The following is a 20,768-nucleotide window of genomic DNA, read 5'->3' on the forward strand; positions in this document are numbered from 1 at the left end:
AGGGTTTAGATATTTTTGTCATAATCCAGAAGTTCATTATATGTATTTATTTTTTTAAGGGGATAATTAATTACGTATTTAATGATTGAGAGAGAATTAGCTATATTTAACCATTTACTATTATTAACTTTAAACATTTACGAATGCTTATTTGTTAAAAGAAAGATATATGATTTCAACAATTTTGATTTATTCAAAGAAGAGTAATAAGAATAAAGGTACTAAGAAAGAGAGGTAATGTCTGATTGAGCCAATAAATGAATCGCATCGGAGCATACATTAAATAAATCTCATTGGTTGAATTAAACTGAAGTTTTCTAGTTTTTTCATTAGAGTTAATTAGAGCTGTTCTTTCAACTTTTACTCGAATCAAGTCCATCACATGAAGTACTGCCTTCATATTGTTGTTTCACATCTATATTTTATCTGTGCATTAATAATAAATATGCTTCATCTATTGCAATCGTTGTAAAAAAATAAAAATCCCTTTATGAATTTAAGTTAATAAAATCATATTTTTTTCTTGAGTTTCTATTAAAACAAAAAAATATTCTATCTAGGACTTCACATGTACATGATTTATAATCTTTAATTCGTAATTCGTATCTATTATAAACATTTAAAATACATAAATTCATAGTTTGTTTCGTGTTTACCTCGAAATAAATTATATAAAAATAAAATAACAACAAATAGCAATACAACAGTACGTTCGTTACGTTTTCAACAGGACCTAGCGTTGTACTGTGTAAAGGAAAGGGCATATTTTTTTTCATTTTGTTCATATAAAGAGTCAGCTGTAAATAGTCGCATTTCTTAAGATAAAGCTTTTCTCACGAAAATTATATCGTGTTAAAATTTATTTTCTCGTATTCATTCGAATCCGGTGGATAGGAACCGGTTCTCATCCATACGAAAAAACTATGTCTAGCATCGTATTATATCCAGCTTTCTACGAATATAGAAATGTACAATCATAAGATTAAAACTAGTTTTTTTAGCCGGTGACTTCGTCACCTCGGGGCTAAAAAAACTAGTTTTAATCTCATAATTGTACATTCTATATCTGCGGAAAGCCATTTATAATACGATGCGAGAAATAACTATTCTAGTATAGTGTAAAGCATATTACAAATCCTTTAATAAGTTAGCTATGAATTGTTGAATTCCTTAATATAAAGTTAGCTTTCTAGAAATTATATACTCGAAAAATTTTAAAGTTTTTTGTCACCTGGAGGAGTTCCTTTGTTAGATTTACGAAAAAAGGGTTCACACTATACTTCTTCTCTCCTAATTCTATTGTAATAAGATATTTTCAAAATAAGGTATTTGCAATAAAATGAAAATGTATTTGTTAGTGACGTAGGTAATAAAAGTTAATTATCGCATCGTATTATACACAGCTTTCCTCTGATAATATACAAAAATTATAAGATTCAAACCAGTTTTGTTAGACGTGAGGGGCCAAATTCAGCCCAAGAAAATAAAACTGTATATTTTTATGATTTTTATTCTAATATTCGTGGAAAATTGTCAATAATACGATGCTATACATGAATTTTCAGAATGGTCAAGAACAGGTTCTAATCTAGCGGATATCAATCGGTTTTGAAGTCATACTGGAAAAAAAATTTTACGATACAAGGGACACTGAAAATGGTGAATGAGTTTTGAATTTCCACATTTCTAAATCTGCCGCCTAATACGAACCAATCGTGCGTCTTCTTTTGGATGTCTTACATGTGTTTCCGAGTAATTTTATTTTAAGTTATTTAAAGAAATAAAATCCTATGTCATCAACTGAACTCCATTTTTATTTTGTTATAAATACTACGATCAAAAGGCAACATATTATAACATCCGTTTCCACCGCAGTCTGCGCTCGCCCATGAAATAAATTTACTTGCTTTACTTAGAAAAAAAAGACACTAAGATGTATTAGTTTAGTTAAAATTCCAAAAAAATATTGTCGAACCTTCAGACCGTCATACAAATTTAATAAATTGTTTTTATTTAAAGCTAAATTGTTTTTTCATAATTTGTTATAATTCTCTACTGTTATTCTAAAATTAGCTTAATTTATAATAGTTATGTATCAAAACTAGTTGCTTCACCCCTAGCCTCTAAAGGAGGGTGGTGCAGGTCATCAATATAGACTAAAACCACCCAAATATTTCCTAGAACTTAAACTTAATACAATAAAAACCTAGCTGAATGTTATAGGATTGCTATCAAATTAAACTATTGTGTATTCACAATTGAGCCATCCCTCCATGTAGAGGGTCCATCATTTAATCATTACTTACTTAATTATATACACTAGGATAAACTACATGAAGGTTGAAAATAAACAGATTTGCCAAAAATATCCATTATTTCAGAGTAGCTGAAATACAAAATTGTCTTGGACGATTGGTCGCGATTTTGTAATCTCTGTTATAACGTTAGTAATCATGTTTGTTTGTCCAATTGTCTGTTAATCGAGCGATGCTTTTATGGATATTGTCATCCTTGTTTAAAGCTACACGGTATAAAATCAGAAGTCTGGTTTATTTCTAAAAGCAGGTAATGGTACTTTTTCATTGGACATGAGAAAATCTTTTTTTTATTTCTTAATTTTGTATGAAGCATTAATTTTCCCCCTGTTAGTGCAACTATGAATATAGCCAACACACACACACATACTTAAATACCCCATATTACCCAATTTCCAAATTTCAGCTAAAATGTAGATGGTTAATTTTCCAATCCACTAGGTCTCAAGTCTCACATAATGGTTAGGTGAATGATTGACAACAAATTGGGGAGGGAGGGGGGGGGGTACCCTGTTAACATTGTAGAGTATGTTTATGTGCATTAAACTTGGAAATATGAGCAATATTTTTTTTCAATTGGTGCTTTTTTACACTCACCAACTCCATCTTGGAATATTTTCATCGGGAAAACAAGAAAAAATCCTATAACATAAAGTAGAAAAGTTTTTTTGTCTGAAGCTTAAGATCAAAATAACTACTGAACCGATTGGGTTCTCTGTTTTAGGTAAGCTTCAAATAAGGTCCTATGAAGTTTTAGGTTATTTAATTTACAGATTTAGGTTTTGGGATGGTTTAATGCTTTTTTTATAGCCCTTTCTGTCACTCATATACTGAGCTTCTAGATACTAGGGACGTAGCCGCTAATAATTTTATATAAAACATGCAAATCTCATAAGGTCTATATTAATTTGAAATACCAAACTTCTGCATCACTTATAAGAATTTAATTTTGCTATTATTTATCATTTGAATACTTGCAACCAATTTCAGGATTGACAGGGTATGTAGTTAAAGAAAACCCACACACATGGAAAAAAAAAGATTATTAGCAGAGGAAAGTAAATTTTAGGAGGAGGGTTTGGCTAAACGGGGGGAGGAGACGTTGAAAATCTGTGGAAAAGAGGCGGAGTTATCCCTTAATATTTAAGGTAAAGGGGGAGTTGTTCTCATGAGCTCACTTAACACATTTACCCGCTAAGGAGGGGGGTGATCTTGGAGGCGAGGGGGGGGGGGGGCATAAGGATTAATCAATCGAATTAATCACTGTCCTTTCACAAGTTTAAACCAAATCAGTGGTAATCCGCATTACATCTTTAAAAAGACTGTTTAGCAGAAATTTCAGTCAAAGTAAAATAGTGTTTCATTATTAAATATTTGAAAATAAAATGCTGTCAAAGTAAATTGCTAGATTTTTTATAACGAATTCTGTGGATCGGCAGTTGCACATGTAATCATCAGCCATTTAATCTAGAAACATTTGCAATTCTACAATTTGAGTTATTTTTAAATACCTTTTCTAACAATACCTAGCCGCATTACAGCCGATTTTAGCAACGGAGTCACACAAAACATAGGCCACTGTGGGCTAGAATTGTATCAAGACAAAAGTAAGTGCCGAGCCCTGGGACCTATGTATGGTGAAAATAGACATAAAACCATGATGATTCCAGGTAAAACAAAAATATTTCAGCGGGGGCTTTTTGAGAAAATTAGATTTGAAAATTTCAAATTCAATTTTCACCCCCTAGGAGTTGCCGCATAATCATGACAAGAAAAGCAAATATTATTTATTTTAAATTTTGAACAACTTTGCTTTTATAAAGTTCTTCATAAAACCACTCCTGGAGGGAGTTAATTAATGGCCATTTGTATCACTTGCTTTGCAAAGGTCACGAAAATTCAGCCCAAAATAAATCATATATAGAGAAGTTTTATGAAAGATTTTATAAAAGCAAAGTTGTTCCAAATGTAAAATAAATAATATTTGCTTTTCTTGTCATGATTATGCGGCAACTCCTAGGGGGTGAAAATTGAATTTGAAATTTGGTTTTACCTGGAATCATCATTGTTTTATGTCTATTTTCACCATACATAGGTCCCAGGGCTCGGCACTTACTTTTGTCTTGATTCAATTCTAGCCCACAGTGAGGCAGCTAGTCGAATATTTCCCCAAAGTCTTATGGCTGATTTCCTTTTAATGAGATCGGATTTATCAAACATTAATTAGTAGACTTATAAATTAGCAAAATTATTTAAATTTTCTTAAAATTCACAATAAACTTCGGTAAAGGAGTGTTAATTTGTTATAATTCGAACTATTACATTAAAAGAATTGTATATTTAAGTGCGTTTCTTTAGGCTATTTTCAACAAATTTATGATCTTTTTGTTTAAATTATCATAAAATTTAAAAACTGTCAAATATGTATTTATTTGTTTTATGATAAAATATCTAAGAAGACAGTCCTTCTAATTATTTCCCAATAATAGTGTGTGTGTGTATAATATCCATGAGAGTCGCTTCTCATTGGCTGGAAATATTCCCGCCGCTGTCCCCTCATTGGTCCAATATATTCCCAGATTTTCTATTATAAACACAATAATTTCTTCTTCATTTATCATTAGGTGACAACACTCCGGTAAGAAAGGTTGTGCTTGAAATTAATCAGAGCCAAACATTAAAGTGATATCGAATTAAAAGTGAAAAAAAAACTATAGATTCTTTTGTTAAAAAAGACATAAAAAAACTTCAAAATGGAAGACACAAACATGAATGTAAAAAATACTAAAATTTACAGTATTGACCAAATTTTGGGTCAATCCAAACTTTGCAATAAAGTTAACACAGAACAAAGAGGTAATAATAATCTTTATAGTTGTTAAAATGCTTTTAGTTGATATGTTATGCTTTTATTAAGTAATTATTCATTCAAATTTATGACAGTCTATATTTATAAAGGCCTTTCCTTGATAGAAGTTGATTAAATTCATTTGTGAGGGCAAACTTGTACGGTCAAACGGTGGTAACTATCCTATTATTAGAGTTATTACAAAATGATAATTAGTTTTTTTGGACTTGAGCTTCTAACTTTGTAAAAATGTAAATTGCATTTATTTAGACATGATATCTGAGGAGTCTTTTGATGATGATCTGAACCCATGTGATGACAATGACAATGATAAAGATCCCCTTGACATGGATGATTTGGATATGGACCATGACAGACCAAGAAAAATAAGAAGGTAAATTCTATTTAGAGCTAAAATCATACTTCCCATGTAAAAATTAATAGCCCAGAAAAAAGAAGCAGCTTATAGTGTCACCAAACAAGTGGATTAATTTTCCAACGTTTGGCTGAATTGTGCCAATTGAACTTATTTTTCCTTTTAATATAACGCAAATCGTAACATAGAATAGATATTTATCGCAACGTATTATAAACAGCTTTCCACGGGTATATAAATGTACAATTATAAGATTAAAACCAGTTTTGATTGTACATTTTTATATAAGTCGAAAACTAGATATAATACGAAACGATACATGATTTTTCAGTATCGCTTCATAACCGGCTCTAATCCAGTGAATAATAATTCGACTTTGAAGCCATACTGGAAACTGATCTACTAATTTACAGGTCCAGAACAACTTTTACCACCTTCCAGCTGCACCAGCTGGAGCGGTCATTTGAGAAGACTCAGTACCCGGATGTTTTCACCAGGGAAGAGCTGGCCATGCGCTTGGATCTTACAGAAGCCAGAGTTCAGGTAGAATTTACTCTTGTCTAGTATCTTCGTTTCCGGTCAAACTAAAGACGTTAAAATATATCAAGTTGTCAATGAAGGGAATTGTATTAAGTGGCTAACAAACGGACCTCACTTATTACCATACACAAGATTTTTAGATTATTTTAAATCAAGCAATTTGCTTAGAATAATTATGATTTCTTTTTACTAAGGATATTTGATAAACTTCGTTGGAATTCGATAGTTTATACTAATTGCATTTCTTAAAAAATACTTAAAACAATTGCTCAAAAAATTAATCATTTTCAAATGCAGTAACTTTTTAGTTTTAAAAAAAATAATTTAAGTTATTTGTCATTTATTTACCTCGCTTTTATAAATATCACTTTTATTGATTTTTTTTATTTCAATGTATTAATTTATTTTCAAGTATTAAATTTTCTCAGTAGCATATGCATTGATTAATTTGACATTTATTGGAGATATTTGAATTCGGAACAAAAATTAAACAAGATCGAACTATGGCAAAATATTTTATCTACAAAATCCCTATCTATAAGTTAGACTACAAAAAAGAAACAAAGAATAAAAATGTAATTATTAGACAAATAATAAGAATAATGATAATATTAGACCTAATTAAACAATTATTAAGAGTTTATCTAAGATCAATACAATAATCAAATTAATCCCTATTAACATTATTATTTTGTCTCCTCCCCCCTGTCACTAACCCCCCCCCCCCCAAACTCTTTTGGTAGATTTTCCCTTTTTACTCTGTTAGGAAACATTTGTCCCATATCCCTTTACTCCGCCCTCTAACTACATCAACCACGCCCACTTTTCACATTTTCGGCCACAAAGGGTCAATACAATTCGAAATTTATTCAAAATCATTTAAAATTATCCTAAGATTAAAATGCAGATTTAACAATCTTTAATTTAGGCTGTCATGTCAGTAAAAGTGATGTTTAAATTACAGACCCTAGATATAGAGAATCTACTCTATAAATTAAAGTTCTATTTAATCTTCATAAAAGACATCTGTTTATTTTGATTACAATTATTGTTTGGATTGATTTATTCTATAATCGCATTATGTAAAAATATTATTACAAATTACAAAAGCAAATCTACCATATAAAATAACTCTCATGACTGTTTATTAATGTTATAAACTTTTAGCATCTATTTTTATTTAACTATCTTGTAATAATAATCTTTATTTCTGTATTGTAATGGAAAAATTTCTGAAATGAATAATTTTGTAATGCTTAGAATTGACATTTTAGGTGCTTTGTAATTAGGTGAATTTATCTACATTAACCTATCCCTCTACCCCTGCACCACTTGTGTTCTAATGATGATACTTAAATCTGATTAACATCCAATTCAGTAATCATCAATAGGAAAAAATATAGAAATAAATGTTTTATCAAAAAAACTTTTTTATGAGATAAAGTAAAGTAAATGATAAAAACACTTTATTATTTTAGTTCATCTAATCTAACATAACAATTTGGTTAAATTATATTAGTAGATTTTTGAAAACTAATGTTAGTAATTAACATATTCCTTTATCCCTGATCAAACTAATTATGACAGATGATAAATTAATAAAAAAAATTCTTTCTGAATAAGTCATTATAGTTAAGATTTCTATCTGAACTAATCTCTTAATCAAAATTAGTTTTATTAATCAATTAACATTGATTTAGTTATCAAAACAAAGTTTTTATCAAGTTTATAGATGCAATTTTAAAAGTTTAGCAAAATGACCATTTTCTTGTCTATTGTTATGCTTTAAATTTAACATGTCATATTCAAGGTATTTATTTAAAATACCGCGGCAAAATTTAATTTTTTCACTCTTTCTGTTTTTTTTTCTATTCCTAAACTGGTATCTTTTTCTTGATGCGCTACTTATGGAAATAGTTTGCCTTGTTTTTTTTTCACTCCTAATTCCATAATTAACGCCTAATTGTCAATTAGTTAAATGTTAAATACAAAGATGACAAGTGAACAACGTAAAGAGTAGAAAAAGCAGGGATCTTTAGGAATAAGACAATGGACAATAAATTAATAAACATCCCTAACAATGATAAACAAAATTAGCCAATTTATAGATTAAAATTATTGGTTAAAATTCAATAAAATTACCCAAAGTTTCTGAGCCAACGAATAAGTTAAATAAATATAAAACTTTGGGTGCCAGTGAAATTTGCATCCTAATATCCCCGTCCTCCCTGAGAATATAGGGCAGGTATGTGAAAGGAATTTAATTATGTTATGTGTGGTGTAAATTAAGCTCAACATTTTAACATTAGTGTCAAAAGTTTAGAGTTAGTTAAACAATGATGGGACACAGAAAAATCTCACAAATGCCGAGTTTTAAAAAATAAATCTACAGCAATCAAATAGGTTAGATAAGGGGATATAAAAAAGTTATTAAACAGTTCAATATTTCTAATAGGTATATCTCGTTATAAAAACATAAACTTACACGAATCAAACACATAAGATAATTACACTATTACAAAAAATAAGATAAATAAAAAATGATTTTAAAAACTGAGCATTTAAATGTGATTCTGTAAAAATATTTGACTAATTGGGTGCATATGAAAACATTAGAACACCTATACAAACATTCAATTTGGAAAAATATTAACTTGGGATTTACTAAAGAAAATAAAATTAATTACTCGATTTAGATCAAGGTGCGGCAACTGCAGTGTTTTTTTTTAAAAGCGGCTCATGATTAAAAGAATAAAAAGGGCTATGATAAAAATGAACGGCTATATTAATATTTTTATATTCTGCTGCTTCTATTTGCCATTTTATCGGCTAAATTCATCTATGGATTGCACAAAATAATGGGGTTTGGCTGCGATTTTACCCTAAAATTTGACGTACACATGCGGCTATCGAATCCTTAATATCAGAGATTTGCAGTCAATTATTAGCCTCTAATCAAAACCCTTTAAGGTGCTGAATAGACGAATAACTGTAATAGGAAAAGTTTTAGACATAGCGGTTTACAGGTGGCTTATGCGCGACTACCGAGCCCTGATTTAAATCCTCTAGTTAAGCTAAGAATAATTTATAAATACAAAATCCTATGTATTTAGATTAGGATTATCTTATATAAATTCATTTTCTTAAAATTTTCGCTTACGATATTTATTGTTAAAATCTAATGATTATTTTATATAATAACAAGAATAAAGTTTTAACTATCAAATTTGTCTCAAACAAGCAAACTTTTTATGTTTATAATTTACAAAAAAAATAATGTTTTTTCTCTAATATAGAATACTGTTATCTCTTAAATAATTTTGTTTTCTGTTTAGGTTTGGTTTCAAAACAGACGTGCCAAGTGGCGTAAACGCGAAAAGGCAATGGGCCGCGAGTCGCCCAACTTTCTGCCGCCGGGCAACGAAAACAACACCCTGCAGCCGTCCCCATTGTTTTCCGGCCCTATGTCCACCCCGACCAGCCGCATTGGCCTGCCAAACTTTGCCCTGCCCTGGAGGGCAGCGGCGGCGGCCGCAGCAGTTGCAAACAGTACTGGACAATCCCCTCTGCTGCCAGGATTGCTTCCACAATACCTGTTCAACCCGCATTCAGCTGCGGCCCTAAATTTGTTGGGATCACAAAAATACTTTCCCAGTCTGCTAGCTCCGTCCATTTTTTCAGCTCCACCTCCGTCCCTGTCTCCGCCAGAGGCCCCAGGTTCAAATCCATCCACTCCGACACCTCCCAGCCCACAGCCTATTCAGATGGCCCCACAAGACTTGTCCAAGACTGGTTTAGGCTCCCGAGAGCACAGCCCCGCATCCCTTCCACCTCCCCTACCATCCCCGCCCGCCCTCCTTCCCCACAAAATGCCCACAATTTTGAATATTCCGTTCAAGCCAGAGTTTAATCTTAAAGTTGATTAATTTCTAAACAGACTAAAGATATTTTTTAAATTCTTTATTTTTGGTTGATAATAATACTCGCCACTTAACTTTTTTAACCTCTATAAGTTAAATTTAAAAATGGATATTTAAATAGTTTAAAAATTATTAGTGTTTTTTTTTTAATATAAAAATTATGTCTTTTATGAAAACTTAGATAAAGAATCATAGACTGAACCAGATGACTAAAATAATAACCTCTAACTGTTTTATTCTAAGAGAAACTTACCCTAAAAATAACACTAGAAACTATGATGAAATAAATCTGTTTATAGAATATAAAAATCCAGTGATTAATGTAAATCTATCTATAAATATAAATACTACTTTTGTATTAGTAAATGTTAAATTATTATTATAACTATTGATAAAATAATCAATTAATAAATGTTTATAAAGTATATCATGTATTTTTTAATGGTTATTGTATATAGGAACGCAAGTGACAAAAATTTAGATTTTATTCAAGGCTTGGCATTAGAATACAAATAAAACAAGGATCAACGTACAACATCCATAAAAATAAAGCTCAGAGAACAAACGGTATAAAAGATTGTAAATAAACTTTTTTTGTGTAAAATTGAGTTAATGCAGGATTAAGAACATACTAATTTAGACTTTATACTGCTTCGCGTTAATTATTTAAAATTGTTGTCCCAATGTTCCAAAAATCAGATGGAAAAAGTTGTTGAAAAAATTAAAATCCTGCAAGTATTAAAAGAACGTGATGACTTTCAGTTAAGCTATTATAGAGTTGCCACGCTTTTGAAATCGTACAGGAATCATCATCGAAAGTTTGAAATCGATAGGACAATTCTAAGTTAAGAGCTAACTGTTACTTACCTACGCTTCGCTTTATAAAAGGCTGTAAAAGGGAAATTTGTTCTTTTCTCCCAGTAAAGATAGACTGAGAATAAACTTAGTTTGTCTAAAAAGTTTTCTTGATTACAAATATATTGTAAATGTCGTCTTAAAATGTCTTTTTCCTGGATCTTTTATTAGAAATTCCAATAATGTACATATAATTTCAACTTCCTATTTTTTTGTTTATAAATTTTTTGGTATTGTTAATACCTCCTTCTAGTATTTGGCATAAGAAACCATGCACCTAAAAGATTTTTTTTTGAAAAAAAAGTGTTTGCCATATTTTTACCCCAGTACAAATATCAATAAAAAGAAATAAGATGAAGGTTAAAAGTTATGTAGAAAGAAAGAATGTTTATTTGCAACGTTACCTAAATCTATGCCCTGAATTAACCAAATATATGTTTTTTCTTACTGGTTTGGTATGAAATTTTACATGTTGTATATTCTATTTAAGAATAATTAATCTAATATAATCTAAATAATTTACTGACATCTAAGATTAAAATAATTTGGATACCTGTAAACAAGTAAACAGGGAAAGAGAAAAAAACCTAATGTAAAAGTTTATTTGCGGAGACTCTTGTACACGCATAGTGGCATGCAAAGGTTTTTTTTATCAAGGGGAGGGGAAAACATTGTTTGATCTAAATGAGACCTTGGTTTCGAATTTTTATTAATTTGTACATTTATCTATTTTTGAACTTTTACTTACCACTTTATACAAGATATACACCACTCTATTTTTTTTTACACCCCTCTATTTCCCAATTTAAAACCCTTCAATTTTCCACTTTATACACCCCTCTATTTCCCAATTTCGATATCTCTCTATTTCCCACTTTATACACCCCTTTATTTCCTGATTTATACACCCCCTATTTCCCAATTTAGACACCCCTCTATTTCCCACTTTATACGCCCCTCTATTTCCCACTTTATTCATCCCTCTATTTCCCAATTTATTCACTACTCTATTTTCTACTTTACACTTCATTATTTCCGACTTGTTACACACTTCAATTTCCCACTTTATACACCCTCCTATTTCCCAATTTAGACACCCCTCTATTTCCCACTTTATACACCCCTCTATTTCCCAATTTAGACACTCCTCTATTTCCCACGTTATACACCCCTCTATTTCCCACTTCTTACACCCTTACATTTCCTGCTTTATACAATCTTCTATTTTCCACTTTATTCACCCCTCAATTTTCCACTTTATACACCCCTCTATTCCTCACTTTATAAACCCTCATTTTCCACTTTATAGAAACCTCTATTTCCTACTTTATACACCCCTTTATTTCCCATATTCTACACCCCTCTATTTCCCACATTTTACACCCCTCTATTTCCCACATTTTACACCCCTCTATTTCCCACTTTATATGCCCCTCTATTTCCAACTATATACACCCCTCCATTTTCTACTTTGTACATACCTCCATTTCACAATTTCTAAATACCACCCTCCATTTCCCAATTTATACAACACTCTATTTTTTATTCTGTACACCCCTCTATTTTCCACTCTGTACACACCCTCTTTTCCTACTTTGTACACCCTCTATTTCCCAGAACACAATGCATTCAATTTAAATTTTGCAACATTTTTTGCAGAGAATCTCTTGAAAGAAAGAAAGAAGGTGCAACACCACACAACATCACACAAACACACAGGTGTTTCTACAATACAGCGCAGCAACGCAGAAACGCTGCAATAACAAATAAAAGACATTTCTTATTATAACGTAGCAGTTAGATTTAGTTATGATTTAGATTGTCAAAATATTTTAAAAATGTATGCTTTAAATTTTCATTGACGGATATTTAAAAAAAAATATTCAATAGTACATTTTCTTTAAAAAATACTCGAAAAGTGCCAGAGTACGTCAATCTTTTAGTGACTGGCAATAGGACAGTTAGATTGTATGTGTTGCTAAGATTATAAAGCTTGTAGATAATGAAAGTAACATTGAATAATGAAAGTGTAAAACTTAATAGTAGAAATTAACTAAAAAATTAAATTTAGATTTACGATTTTTTAGGCTTATTCGTGCACTGACAAACACATGCAAAAATACACTTTCACACAACATCTTTAACTAAAATGCAGGATGTCCTCTAAGTTTTAAGAATTTTAATATAGATTTAATTTGTATTAAATTTAACATATTCTAAATTTCATTGTTTCTTTTTAATGTTTCACTATATTATTTTCTGAAGTTTATATCTATACTTTATTTCATATTTTAAGCAGCTAAAACAGTAATTGAAGATTTGTAATGAATAGCATTAATATAAAAAAAATATGAGAAAAAGATTAAATTGCACAATACACAAACTAATTTATGCCTTCTTGACTTAAAAGAAACATTTGATATTTTAAAAAATATTATGTATATCTTTATTCTTACAAAACTCTAAAATCTTTTATACATATTCTATGTAATCCAAAAATATTATATACAATATTCTTGCTTAAACGTTTCATCGACACCCTTTATCTAAAGGTAAACCACTTAACACACCAGTGACATCCTGTATAGGTAAACAAGAAATTACACACTAAAGACACCCTGTATAGGTAAACAAGAAATTACACACTAAAGACACCCTGTATAGGTAAACAAGAAATTACACACTAAAGACACCCTGTATAGGTAAACAAAAAATAAAACACTAGAGACACACTGTATAGGTAAACAAGAAATAACACACTAAAGACACACTGTATAGGTAAACTATAGGTAAACAAGAAATAAAACACTAGAGACACACTGTATAGGTAAACTATAGGTAAACAAGAAATAACACACTAGAGACACCCTGTATAGGTAAACAAGAAATAACACACTAGAGACACCCTGTATAAGTAAACAAGAAATAACACACTAGAGACACCCTGTATAAGTAAACAAGAAATAACACACTAGAGACACCCTGTATAGGTAAACAAGAAATAACACCCTAGAGACACCCTGTATAGGTAAACAAGAAATAACACCCTAGAGACACCCTGTATAAGTAAACAAGAAATAACACACTCACGCGCTAGAAACAAACACAACTATTCATGCAAAATTATAACAGGGATGAAAATATGTGTTACATTAAAGCTTAGCAAAAAAAAAAAATTATATGTTAAATATTGACATTGTTGTTAAATATGATTTTATCTTCGGAAATATAATGCTTCAGATTATCTTCTTTATTATGATATTACACCATATATTGGCAACTTAAAAATAAAAAAAGCCGTTTAAAACAATACGTAATTCTATACAGACTTAGATTAGGGACAATTTTAGACCTACATCTAATTTCTAAAGTAATAAACTTGTTTGTGCTTTGAATCATAGGATGCCGATGCGTAGCTTACAAGCCGCATGAAATAACAGACTGATGGACACACCCTAAGCGTATAAAAGCTACGCTAATACAAACAGTCGTGTATAAAAGTTGAAATGAAAATTACATGTTTAGGTGTTGGCTGCATGATAATAAAACAAGGACAGCTGTGCATCCACAGCAGCAAAGTTAGTGCATTCCATCATCTCAGATATTGCAGTGCAAAGTAGGGTTTTACTTTTATACTCCCACTAAAGTTCTTTTAATTGAGATTAAAATTGCCCCTTATCTTTTTCATGAAAGGTTACAAAATTTTACTTTTCTTCTCTTAAATTGTGTGTATTTTTGCATGTTTATTTCAAAATATTTTAGCTACATTTCGTACATTAATGATAAAAATGTTGCAAAGATTCATTTTAAGATAATTAATCTTTGACACATCACTTATTCCTGCTTATTTGTAAGATTTCTATCTATCCCCATTTATTTTTAAAAGCGATAGCTTTTTTCGCTAATTTAGGCATGTTAAAATTGCCCTATTGACTTCAAACTTTTCATGGTGATTCCTGTAGTAGTTAGGTACAATTTAGAAAGCGTAGCAACTCTATAATCATTACAGGAATGTCCGTACGTCCATTTTAAACAAGTTGATTTTTTTTTACTTTTTTAACAACAAATTTTTATGTGATTTAATAATTCGATTGATCTGATTATTGGTATACTGATTCCTGGGACAACAAAGTACAATATTATAAGCGAAGCAACTCTATAATCCAGTCCATGTCCATAAACATTATTCTGTATCAAGCAGTTTTTCAACAATTTTACTTACAATTTTGCTTCGACATTTATACATTTATATTCTGATTATTCAATTCTGACACTATATAAGTGTTAGTGTCCGTTTGTCCTACCGTTTCAGTGCTTCGCTTTTATGGATGTTGTCATCCTTGTTATTAGTTAGGTTACTCTATAATTCCAAATATCTGTCTGCATGTCAGTCCGAAACAATTTTCGCGAAATCGTGATTGTCTTCAAGACATACGGCAAAACTTTTTTGAGTCCTTCTCATCTGTTATCAAATAATAACTGGTAAAATTTTGTGTGAATAGATAAAACTTACTATATCCGTATATCTGTCCGTTATACCGTGTTTGATATTGATATTCTGTTAGAGAAATGTGATTGCTAATGGTCCCAGGTGTTATTTAAGATAGATGTTTCTTTGTGAAAATAATTTCATCTTTTGGATGTTGTCATCCTTGTTTCTGTATAATTGCAAATGTTGAAATTTGTGTATTTCTCGCCATAAAATTGGTTTTCCAGCATGTTTTAAGGTTTACATTACCATTGCAGACGAATAGAAAGGATTAGGAATAAGAATAAAGGTTCTTATCTGCCCTCTTTTTTCCTCTTCATTTCTCCAATTGGTATTTATGTAAAAGGTAAACTTTTTATAATAGCACTTTATTTTTAAAAAAAGTACTTTTTCTCTAGCTTTCCCTATATAATCATACTAGCGACTGCACCACAGGGGACAGAAAAACCATCACAAGGCGTAAATCTAAAAAGAAAATAGCCTAGAACTATCCAAAGACCTATGTAAGCTTCCCTGACATGGAGAATTTAGTCACTTGTTATTGAAATATAGTAGGATATAGGAACAATGATTACTTTGGAAGGCTAAAAATCTTCTGCTAATTTTGTCTATTGGTTATTAATAACTGAAAAAGTAAAATAGAGTTGCCATAAAAGAGGTTAAAGTATCTTCATCTTCTTGGGTTGCCATAGAGTTTCTATAACACATCTTGATTCTTACATGAAATAAGTTTGCTCTATGGTAATTTTCCTTGTTTTTCCTCAATCGTTTTGTATTAAACAAGAACCCTTTAAAGTTGTTTTATTTTCATGTTTTTCCCCTTTTTTCTCATTTGACTCTCTCTATCTCTCTCTCTCACTATCTATCTTTCACTCTCTTTCACTCTCTTTCACTCTCTTTCACTCTCTCTTTATCTAACAGAGACAAAGATTCAGAATGAATTATCTATTTTTTGGGAGCAAAGCATCTCTATAGCTGTGTCAAAAGTCCTTTCTCTCTAACTGATTGAGTTCTGACGCATAATTAATGTATGCTACATCTTTGTTAAACTAGAGGTTTCGCCTTAACATTTTGGGGAGGCAGGATAGTGTAGTGGTCTAAAAATAATCTCAAGACTAAAAATAAAAAAACATTACACCACTCTGGGACCTATGAAAAGCTTCTCAAAATGGTTCACTAGTTTTAGAAATCTTAAGCTACAGTTAAAAGAACCATATGTAATGGTATGACAAAAATGTTTTTTATTCAAAAATATGAAGTTTGGTGTAGGGCTAGACGCTATTTATTTCCCGGGCATATTTGGCTGTTGGTTTCATGTATTGATGTAGTGCTTCTAAAATTCAGAATTATTCTTTTAGTTTTGGGATATATTTTCCTTGGTCATGATTTGTAAGAAAAAGCTTTTAGCATTTACATAAAATATGGTGTAAACCTACAGTATAGTATTTGTTGCTAGTATTCAACAAGATGCGTAGCATTGCATCTCTACAATGTTTTTTTCCTATTATGAGTTTAAATCTCTCTATTCAAAATGGGAGGAAAGGGCTAATATAATAGCTTAACTCAGTTCAGTGTTTATTGAGATCTTAAAGGACTGACAAAGACTTACTTTATTTTTATGAGGACAGTTAAGTTATAACTTATAGTACCTATTATAATTAAAATTATTATAAGCCTTAAGTACCAAAAATTTCTTTTATCATATACTCACCATGAAAAACAAAATCATCGATAAAATATCAAGTATCTTAAGTATTTATCGCACCTTGTTATAACAACTTTCCACGTGTATTAAAAAAAAGATCATATTATTAAAACCAGTTTTGTTAGCCCTGAGGGACCGAAGGTCTGGACTAACAAATATTAGGATTATATGTCTATGATACTAGGCTATACATGATGCCATACTGGAAAAATATTTCTACCTTTGGTGAAATTCTCCTGTTAATATGTAATATGTTAAATATATAGTGTATCTATGTATAGAGATGATACTCATCATTGGGATATGAAGAAATGTCCGTCTGAAATTAGAGGGATGATTCAAAATCAGATGTCGAATCCTCATAGAGCCTACTCAATATTACCTAAACCTGTCCTAAAAGTATGGCAGATGTCCTACTCTAAAAAACCTTAAAAATTCAATGCTACGTTTAAAATATTTTTATTGTCCTCAAGTTCATTAGAATAAAGATATTTGAATAAAAGCAAAACGTAACCGTATTATTTTTGTGTCTTTTCAATTGGGGAAACTTAGTTTCACCTTCCAAACTGGTCTAAAGATAAATGTTATATCTGTGTAAATAGTAAATACAAATACACCCAGTGTTGGTTTGTGTACTTATACTACTACTACATCTATATTTATACCCACACATATATATTATATATTTGTGATATATATTATATATACTTATATCTATTTATAGATGTAGGTAAATTATAAAGAAAGCTAAAGAACCAAAAAAATGGCTCTAAGATCTTATATAAACAAGATTTTATAGACACATTTTTCGAATTTTCTCGCGCTTATTTGTGCATTATTAAAGCTCTCAACAATCAGCTCCTATCTATGTATATCATCTATTAAAAAAAAGAAGATTAATATATCCAACTGCAAAAATGCTTAAATCTTACTTTGGATCATTACTAGACTTTTCGATAATTGTTAAACTGCTTGTCTTTTCATTTGTAAGTTCTTATCTGAAATATTAGAGTAAAACACAGAGGGAGAAAGGGTTAAATAACTCTATCTCCCCATCACAATGTCCTTATGCCTACTCTCAATTGGGTCATTGAAAATTGACCAATGGTGTTACAAATATTAACACAGCCAAGTAGCAGAAAACAATTTGGTAGCAGACGAAAAAGGTCATTGAAAAAGGAAGGGAGATAGTTATATGTATATACATCTATACTATAGATATGTTCCTGAAATTATTACCCCGAAATTACTAGCAGCAAGTCTCTATTTGTAGACGGGGAATCTAGATCAGCAAACAAAGGTAAACATCATACTCATCAGGCAGACAGAGATAGATCAATAGGTCATTAATAAATCTTTTCCCCATAAGCAAAGCTCAAATTTCAAGATTTTAAAAGTGGTACATAAGCCTTAGCATATGATTATTGTAGTCCTTTAAATTTTTTTATTGTTCTTTATAATTCAACAACTGTTTAAAAATTGCAAAAAAAACTTATTACACGTCATTAAATCCAGAATATCCAGTTTAGAATTGATCTTTAGTTCGTTTAACTTGAAAAGGCCCATCCCTATAACCCTGATAATCTGCTAGTTTATTTCAAGTAAAATATTTCTCTGTATTTGAAGGAACATGAGTCAGGTATTCGTAAATTTTGAAACAGTTGAATAAGAATTATTTCATGCATTTTAATTTTAGTTTTTTGGACAAACGGACAAAAAAAGGTATAAAGCAGATGTTTAGTTGTTATAAAAAGATATAAAGAGATATGCTAATATATTTCGCATTTAATAGATCATAAACTGCATTGTAGTTCTCATACTATGACAATCTTTCTCAAATGATATGATATAACTTGATTAAAATATCTGGATATTTATTTCTATCCTTGAGTATTTGTAAGATGCTTTTCTCTCAGCACTTGGCTTTATTTACACTAAACAAACATCTTATATTTTATAAGTGATGTATTTTAAAATTAAAATAATTTGTTGTTATATTTTACTGCTGCTATGTTATGCCATGCCTCTTATAATAAGAGTAGCAGCTGCGGTCCTAGCATCTAGGGGAGGAAGAACCGTAAATTAGCGTAAAACTATTCCAAAACATTGAATTAAAGATAGGCTAAACCCCAGTGACCAAGGGGGAGGGGTGAAAGGGGTGATTAGATTGTTGTTCTCCTTTTTTTGCTCTTGTTTAATTCTTGTCTGATTTTTAAATCTCTCCGTCCCCCTCACCAATTCTTTCCCCATCAGACTGTTTGATTAAGTGTTTAAATTAGCTATGTTTTGTTTTAAAATATAAAACAAGCAAAGAATATCGTTGATGAAAAATGAAGAAGTAACTGCCATTAAACAAGGATGACAACATCCATAAAAGCGAAGCACTGAAACGGTAGGACAAACGGACACTAACACTTGTATAGTGTCAGAACTGAATAATCAGAATATAAATGTATAATGTCGAAGCAAAATTGTAAGTAAAATTGTTGAAAAACTGCTTGATACAGAATAATGTTTATGGTCATACTTACATTTTTAGGACTGGATTATAGAGTTGCTTCGCTTATAATATTGCACTTTGTTGTCCAAGGAATAAGTATACCAAAAATCAGATCAATCGGATTATTAAATCACATAAAAATTTGTTGTTAAAAAAGTAAAAAAATCAACATGTTTAAAATGGACGTACGGACATTCTGGTAATGATTATAGAGTTGCTACGCTTTTTAAATCGTACCTAACTACTACAGGAATCACCATGCAAAGTTTGAAATCAATAAGACAATTCTAACATGCCTAAATTAGCGAAAAAGCTATCTGTTACGGACGTACGGACGGACCGACCCTAATTATAGAAAAGCTTCACTTTTAAAAAGACTAGGACATTTACAACTAAACTAAGTAGTTCAATTTTAGAGGCCGCCACTTTTTGCTGTTTCTAGAGTTATCTAATAATTTACTGTTACATATATAAGTTTCTGGTAGAACGGTAGAACGAATAGGAGGAATACCTTGGCCATCTAACAGATGGAAGCAATTACCATAATTAGATATGGAACCTGTAGACGAATCATCTGGGGGAGCCGTGCCCTTGCATTTAAATATTTGGAGTTCCCTTCTGGGGGGGGGGGGGGGGGGCATTTTCCTTTCTTTCAAAGTATAGCTTTATACACCTTTCCATAATCGTCTTGATGAGTAGAAAACGAATGAAGTGTTGATTTTAGTTTTTTCAAAATACTAAAATATCTTTAAAGTTAAGGTCTTTTCTGCAAAATCTGTGATTTTGATAGTTGTTTGAGGACTTATCTGGCTAGGTTCAATGATTTTACAACTATTTTTAGTAGCGAAGCTACTCTATAATTCACTTTGTCTGTCCGTCAGTCCGTACGTAACGCTATGGAAGAAAACGTGATTTTCTAGGCTCCTATTCAAGATAGACAGCTGAAATTTTTAGTGAAGATTCCTATTATATATGCCCATCTAATATTTACATTGTTTTTTCCATCTGTCTGCTATTTCGGGTGCTAGATCGATTCCTAGATTTTTTGTTTTTCGCGATTTTCTCTATTTTTATTCAGGACTGACGGCTAAAATTATTGAATATGCTCATATCTTACATTTTTCCATTAAGTTTCATTAAGATTTGTCTATTAATTGCGGTGCTAGATCAATTCCTAGATTTTTAAGTTTTTATGATTTTAAAGGTTGCGTGATTTTAAG

The 20,768-nt window shown here is 30.7% G+C and overlaps 1 protein-coding gene across 1 annotated transcript; it reads left to right on the forward strand.

Moving 5' to 3' along the window:
• Positions 1–4,949: 4,949 nt before the first annotated feature.
• LOC145312691 (uncharacterized) lies at positions 4,950–10,076 on the forward strand. The gene is made up of 4 exons (XM_080151950.1): positions 4,950–5,171; positions 5,434–5,557; positions 5,953–6,082; positions 9,415–10,076. Exons 1-4 carry the CDS (start codon positions 5,069–5,071, stop codon positions 10,003–10,005), a joined length of 948 nt encoding a protein of 315 aa, XP_080008076.1. The 5' UTR covers positions 4,950–5,068; the 3' UTR covers positions 10,006–10,076.
• Positions 10,077–20,768: the final 10,692 nt, after the last annotated feature.

Source organism: Acartia tonsa, chromosome 2 (genome assembly GCF_053477335.1).
Source record: "Acartia tonsa isolate MP-2025a chromosome 2, ASM5347733v1, whole genome shotgun sequence".
NCBI lineage: Eukaryota > Metazoa > Arthropoda > Copepoda > Calanoida > Acartiidae > Acartia > Acartia tonsa.

Excerpts from the sequence above, each read along its gene's own strand:
- LOC145312691 (XM_080151950.1), top strand. The coding sequence starts at position 5,069 with ATGGAAGACACAAACATGAATGTAAAAAATACTAAAATTTACAGTATT. Across the intron at positions 5,172-5,433 it reads AGTTAACACAGAACAAAGAG|ACATGATATCTGAGGAGTCT; the intron begins GTAATAATAATC and ends GCATTTATTTAG. Across the intron at positions 6,083-9,414 it reads TTACAGAAGCCAGAGTTCAG|GTTTGGTTTCAAAACAGACG; the intron begins GTAGAATTTACT and ends TTTTCTGTTTAG.